This window comes from Siphateles boraxobius, unplaced genomic scaffold (assembly GCF_051911475.1).
Source record: "Siphateles boraxobius isolate OS27281-9 unplaced genomic scaffold, OSU_SipBor_1 48, whole genome shotgun sequence".
Classification (NCBI taxonomy): domain Eukaryota; kingdom Metazoa; phylum Chordata; class Actinopteri; order Cypriniformes; family Leuciscidae; genus Siphateles; species Siphateles boraxobius.
Genome location: NW_027509119.1, coordinates 10,750,955 through 10,757,930, shown reverse-complemented (window position 1 = coordinate 10,757,930; position 6,976 = coordinate 10,750,955). Strand labels below are relative to the sequence as shown.

Sequence of the window (6,976 nt, the reverse complement as noted above, 5' to 3'; positions counted from 1 at the left end):
TAGCATTTGGAGCACAACTAGTTGTAATTCCAGATATCCCTTACTGATCATAGCAATACATTTAAAGAGATAGTAAACCCAAAAATGAAAATTCTGTCATCATTTACTCACCCTCATGTTGTTCCAAACCTGTATGAGTTTCGTTCTACTGTTGAACACAAAAGATTTTTTTTGGTAACCAACGTTCTTCAAAATATCTTTTGTGTTCAATAGGAGGAAACTCAAACAGGTGAACAAATTGTTCATTAGAGATATGTGCAATTATAATTTGACTAGTAAGAAAGATGGTTCAAGATATCTGTAGTCAAAATTCTATTTTAAGTTATGTGTAAACTTTATTAGGGGCTAAATTGTTTGGTGCGGTGCAAATGATGCCACAAATTGTAAGAAAGTCATCAGTTTTGAAGAGAAAACATGGTTTTCTTTTTCATTCATTGCTTAGATGATCATAGTTTTTAGCATGTAATGATTTATTTAAAAAAATGTAACATCTGTCTCTGGTACAAGGGTACAACAATAAAATCTATACCTAAAGGCATTTGAAAAGTAGCAAAAATGATGAAGACATGTCAATGGTTTCTACGTCTATTTTATTTGATATTCATAAAAGAAAAAAGTTGGAACCTGATTGTTTTATTATTAATAATAATAATAATAGTAATCAACCCCTGGGACATAAAGCTGCCCAAAGTTGAAACACAGTAATAATAATCTACTAATTCTAATAACAATCACATATATTAACAGGATAGTTATCCAAAAAAAAAAAAAAAAATTCTGACATTATTTCCCTTTTAAACATTGCATTATTTTAAAATCTTGCTAATTATTTACAAAGCAATGGTTTAGCTCCTGGGTACTCGAGAGATCTCTTAACGCATTATAGTCCTTCACGTCTATTGCGATCTCAAAATTCAGACCAGTTGATAATACTTAGCATATAAAAATGAAGTGCTGGCGGTAGATCCTTTTCCTATTTAGCACCAAAACTCTGGAACAGTCTTCCTAACATTGTTCGAGAAGCAGACACACTGTCAGTTTACATCTAGACTAAAAACACATCTCTTTAACCTGGCATACACATTATCACTTTTCTATAATTCACATCCGTTAAAGGATTGTTAGGCTGCATGAATTATGTCAACCGGAACCGTAACATGTACTTGTTGCATCGTAAGAAGAATGTCATCTTTGTTAATATGAATCTCTCTGTTTATCTCGAGGTTACAGTAGTCAGCCATATCCGGTCCGTATCCAGATCAGATGGTGGACCTGCACTTAAACACATCCCTGGATGTCAGCAGAGATACTTCAACTAGACTCTCCCCTGTGAAGACCTCATCGACACGACAGATCCTCAGCAAAGACCACAAGAACCAGACAAGTCCTCCTATGAGCAGCTTCATCTCCATAACGGCATGATGAATCAAATCTTCAAGCAAAAGGAACTGGATGGAATATTTGAATGCTACCGATCCACAATCTGATTTGTGACGTGGGCTGTGATGCGGTCTGAATCATGATCACACACCGTGCTGTTCTATCCATCACCTGATGGAGTTTGGGTTCTTGCCACTATCATCTCTGGTTTGTTAAGTTCGGGACACTTAATATCCAACAATATTATTGATTTGACAGCACTGACACTATTGGATGAGAACTAAAACTGAGCTGGACGATGACATCACTGTTTTCTGCAGAACTGCTTTATAGATGAAATGAACTAAATGAATAATTGATGATCTTTACAATGGAACTGACTTTTAGAGCTGCTGTATAGCCAAAATGAACTCTGCAGTGGGATAAAGGGAATGCAGCTAATGCTACCTTTAAACAGCATGACTCTGTTCTTATCATTCTGCTTAAGGGTGTTTGCAGAACTGTAGATTGTTTGCTTTGTTCCAAAACAGGGACTTCATTTGTAATGTTGCATTTTCTTCTTGGTACGATTCGATTTCACAAGGCGACATTTCAAAGCGTACCAAAATCTGTTTATGCAAGTCACATGTGAGAAAATCTGTCCTCTTATTGGTCAGTTTCCTTTGAGTCATCAATCAAGATGGATTAACAAGTTCGCTCTGCGAGCTTATTATTGCTTTAGCTGTCGAGATGCACGCAAAACATGAATATAGCTGTTGCTCTAACTTGCATATATACTGTATGAAAACTACAATGTGATCTTGGAGTGTGTCTGGTGCGGACTTGAGGATGATGGCAGTGTTATATATGCCTAAACTAACCGAACAAAGGCAGAAAATGCACCAGGTTCCGAAACAGGTAGAGTGAAAGCCTAACATGTTACGAAATTTTGCATGCACAATTTAAGATTCTCTAGCCAGATTTGTTCCATAGTGCACCAATATTAGAAAAATAATTTAAACAAAAAATGGATACAGGAAATTTTGAAGGAGAAAAAGGCAAGTGAAAACCCATTTTCTTTCTGACAGATTAAGTCAGTCTGATACTGAATCGGTCATCTCTCCTGGGTATTTATTTACTCAACTCAATTTTACAATTTGCAAATGCAAAACAAGCAAGAAAATGTATCTTGTTCAGCAATGTGTTGTTTGGCATAAAGATGATCCTTGCGCTTTCACTGGTCATCTATGAAGAGGTACTAAGTTGCACCTATTGGCAGAAGAATAAAAATCAATTAATTAATGATACTCAAAAGAATATTCTGCTTTATCAGCATGTGAATTTATCCAGGTTCAATAAAACCTCACAAGACTTGAGGGTGTCAAGTCAAGCTACGAGGGTCAGCAAAGACAGATGATATACATATAACCTCATTACTTGTCACCTGAGTCTACATTACTGATAAAAGTAATTCATCCAAAACACATTATTTACCCAAGTAGTCCTCTACCAGACCAGTGCTGCGGAGTCAAACTAAGATGTACTTCTTGTCCATTTCGAAATACTCCAACGCGTAGGGATTTCTGCAGTATAGATAGGAGAATAAACCATCAAGACATTAAAAATCAAACAATCATGTAGCACACAAACAGGAATGCATAGTATTAAAAAGAATTTGTAAATGTATTAATTACTACACACCCCTTCACTATGTTGGACAACAGAAGCGATGTCGCGCAGATTCCTGAAGTTTTGTGTCTTTACAGACCCAAACTCCATAATCTCATCACCAACTCGCAAACCCTACACACAGAAGAAAACTCAATGATCCGTAAGATGTTGTCCCTCATGAAAAATCAACTATAAACAAACAGGTTTTGTTTTAAATGCTCCATTTACATCATTAGTTAGTGCCTAGGCTCAAAAAGAGTCTCAAGAACAGAGTTAAGTATGTGAAATGAAATAAACTTTTCAATCAGTAACTTAGAGTCTCTGTTTTTATAGTTATCTAAAACCATTAAAAAACATTTTTGTTACATGAAAAAAATAAACTTAACATTAACTGAAATCAAATATAAATATATATATATTTTATTACAGCTAGTTGACAAGGCAACATTTCTCATTATAATTTATTAATATTATTATGCATTTAATTTTGTTAACTTGATGTAATAAAATAACTGAAACTAAAATAAAAAACTATATAGATCTATTTAAAGAATAAGAACACAATTAAATTCCTAAAACTTTCAAATTAAAATGGAAACTGAACAAATTTAACATTATTCAAAATATTACTAAAAACCTCAAGTTGGAACCTTGTAAATTACTTAATTGTTTTAATTTCAAGTTGACTTCGACCAATCAGAAGGTTAGAAATGGCTGATTGGAGGCACAAACTCACAGCCTGAAAAGCAGGGGAACCCTGCGTCACAGCGTCTACCAGGGCAAACGGAGATGACAGACACACAGTCTGTCCAGTGGCTTCCATCTTTGTCTCATCCTTCCTTTCTCCGACCCGTGCTGTAGCATGCAGCTTATGAAGAGCCTCCTCTATCTCCACCATGACAGCTTTGTGATCATTCTGTAAACCTTTAGAAATCATTAGATTAAAAACTGTTAAGCACTTGAAGAGTGAAAACATGCATCAGAGTATAGGGGGTTAAATAAGGATGCACCGAAATTTCGGCAACTGGAAGTTTTCGACCGAAACAGCGATTTTCAATGACTGCCTTGTGTCCAATTTAAATGTTTGTAGAACTTAGTTTTGCCTATTCAAGTGTTTATTATTAAATAAGTATGATTAATTTATTATTTATTTTCAGTTTCAGGTTAAGGCCAAGAGCAGTTTCAGCCCAGAATTCATCCCTAATTTAAATTAATTGCTTTCCTGACGGTGCAGCAAGGCAACGTCATCAAAGCAGAAATGCAAAAGAGATGATAGTTCAAAATCTCTACTGGTTTATTGTGTCTACCAGTAAAGATGAAAAACATACTCACAAGAGATACTGTGCCTTGCTGATCGGACCTTGTACAAATCCACATCTGCACGAGGAAAGCCTTCGACATCAACCAGAGGACCGTCGATGCCTACACCTTCCTGCTGAAGAAACCATATGAAGAAATGTCTTCTTTAAAAGTCATCAAAGGTCAGTTAGCTGCATAATATTAAACGGAAACACACCAGCAAGCAATATGGCCATAAGCTGGCAACAGGTCAACTCTTTGAAATCTATGGCTGAGACTCTCTGTCAAAGCCCAGATTCCAACCTAGAGGGTAAACTTACAACAATCTAATCTTTTTGTGTTACTTATTTTTATTATTTTCATATTTTATTCAAATTTGATTGGTGGAAACAGGAAAGTATATACTGTAACAAAGAGGACTTCTATTTAAAGCAAATACGTATTTGAAAATCAGACAAAAAGACATAAGTAAACCATTAATGCAGAAATGAATGAACCACAAAGCATTGGGAACAATGCAATAAAAAAATGAAAAAACAAAACTGTTTATTTAAAGTTGTTAATTAAAAGTATAGAAAAGGCGTAATTGAAGTTTATTATAGAATACCCAAATGTATACTAATTTATAATAGAGAGCGACTTGATTACATCATCCGTGGGGCTTTATGGGAATGCTGAGTTCCTTTGGTGCTATTTGTTTGCTGGAATTGTAGAAGTGAATACTTCTCTGGAACAGGTAGTACAGTTCTTCACCAAGAGTTCTTGCATTGTTAACATGACTTTTAGATGGGAAATGGATGGGAATTTTAGTTGGAAGAAACCAACTGTTGCAATCTGGTATAGAGGTAGAAAAGTCTCAAAATAAGCACACACAAATTGCAAATGCATGAATCAATTTGTAAATGTAAATCATTAGGGGTAGTACCCTCCTCATGTCTCGATTCGATACATATCACAATACTGAATTCACGATACTATATTATTGTGTTGTGATACTCCAAGACATATGATAAAAGGTTAACAAATAATGTACTGTTGATTAAAATGGTAAATTTGGTATTACATTGGGGGTGTAAATGAATAGGCTTGGACAATAGTGACACCAGAATAAAAATATCCATGATTCTGAAGCTGAAAATACAGAATTATTTTAGACGAATATGCTTGCACTCTGTCACTGACTAGATACATTCTACATATATATATAGTAGTTTAATGTAGTACTGACACTAAAACTCTAAACTAAAACACTAGATATAAACTAATATCTAAAATCAAAATTTGTATTTTGGGTGAACTATACACACAACACATATTGTCACTATCCACGATACAATATTGTTACAATATTTTTGTATAGCGATATATTGTTACACCCCTATAAATCATTCCAAATGTGTGTGAGCATTGTACATTTGTTAAGTGTTTTTCATCTCGAGACCGTTGCGTGCATCTAGTTAGAACTACCTAATATTGAACAACTTCAAAGCAACCAACAAAGTGTCTATTTACTGCATTTAGGTTGAAACATATTTAAATCCATATCAATAAATATCTATGGTTTGAACTTACAGTTTGGAGCATGTCGTAGTATGCTTTGATTTGCTCTTCAATTTCATCCTTTCTTTTTATTAGAAGTTGTACATCCCCTTCAGCTACACTTGGCTCAACAGCGTTGTTTACCTCCGTCATTTTCATGACAATTTCTGCCAAAATAAAAGGTATTTACCAAATTAATCTATGAGTGCTCAACTATTACAGATTTAATACTTATTTTATTTCACGAAATCTTACAAACTGTTCACTCCAGTCCAAATGATTCAACAGAAACGCACTAAATAATTCACGAAGCCTCTTCTTCAGGGGATTCACTGCCGGGTTGACGCGAACTGAAGAAGTGTATACCGCCATCTATGTGCTGGAGAGCGCATCCATGAAATTATTATTTTTGTTTGCAAACCAGTTTTTGGTGCATTCTTTATTCTGATAGTAATGAATTCCGTATTCTTGCAAGTTTAGGTACAATAGCTTCTTGTCTTTCTATAGTACTTGTATATTACTAAATAAGTGTATTCCCTGTTGTTTCTCTATCCCACAGTTTCTTCCAGATATTATTTGCAGATTTTCAAATAAATCCCTTGGCTTCAGATTTGTTTGTGAACTGTGATTTTGATATTATTGCATTTTAATATATTTTTGATAGTTTGCCCACATCTTCTTCTATTCCTATGTGCAGGAACCCAATATCCTGTTTATAGTAGAGTGAGCAAACTGCAGCCTTTTTATAGCGGTTAAAGAGTCTGTGCAGAGGATTAGAGGCTTGTTTCTGCCACTGAATAAAAAATAAAAAGGTAGTTGCGACTTTTTATCTCACAATTCCGACTTTTTTCTCACAATTGCGATTGACATCCTGCAGTTCTGACTTTTTTTTCTTAGAATTGAGAGATATAAACTCTGGATGTCTGAATTGCGAGATACAAACTCACAATTGCAAGGAAAAGTCAAAATTGCGAGAAAAAAAAGTTGTGAATTTATAACTCAACTCTTTTTTTTTCTTGCAATTCAGATTTTTTTTATCGCAATTGTGACATTATGTCCCACAATTCTGACTTTATAACTCACTATTGTGAGCTTCTATCTTGCAATT

The 6,976-nt window shown here is 34.6% G+C and overlaps 1 protein-coding gene across 5 annotated transcripts; it reads right to left on the bottom strand.

Annotated features, from left to right (window-relative positions):
- Positions 1–571: 571 nt before the first annotated feature.
- psmd9 (proteasome 26S subunit, non-ATPase 9) lies at positions 572–6,239 on the bottom strand. 5 transcript variants are annotated; one of them, XM_077201992.1, is made up of 7 exons: positions 6,165–6,239; positions 5,902–6,035; positions 4,363–4,465; positions 3,767–3,954; positions 3,061–3,162; positions 2,854–2,942; positions 572–2,628 (listed from the first exon to the last, which is right to left on the bottom strand). In XM_077201992.1, exons 2-7 carry the CDS (start codon positions 6,025–6,027, stop codon positions 2,601–2,603), a joined length of 636 nt encoding a protein of 211 aa, XP_077058107.1. In that variant the 5' UTR covers positions 6,028–6,035; positions 6,165–6,239; the 3' UTR covers positions 572–2,600. The 5 variants fall into 5 exon arrangements, with proteins under 5 accessions (XP_077058107.1, XP_077058103.1, XP_077058106.1 ...); XM_077201988.1 differs by having other exon boundaries at positions 6,124–6,233; XM_077201991.1 differs by having other exon boundaries at positions 4,363–4,462; positions 6,124–6,190.
- Between the last annotated feature and the right edge of the window lie 737 nt (positions 6,240–6,976).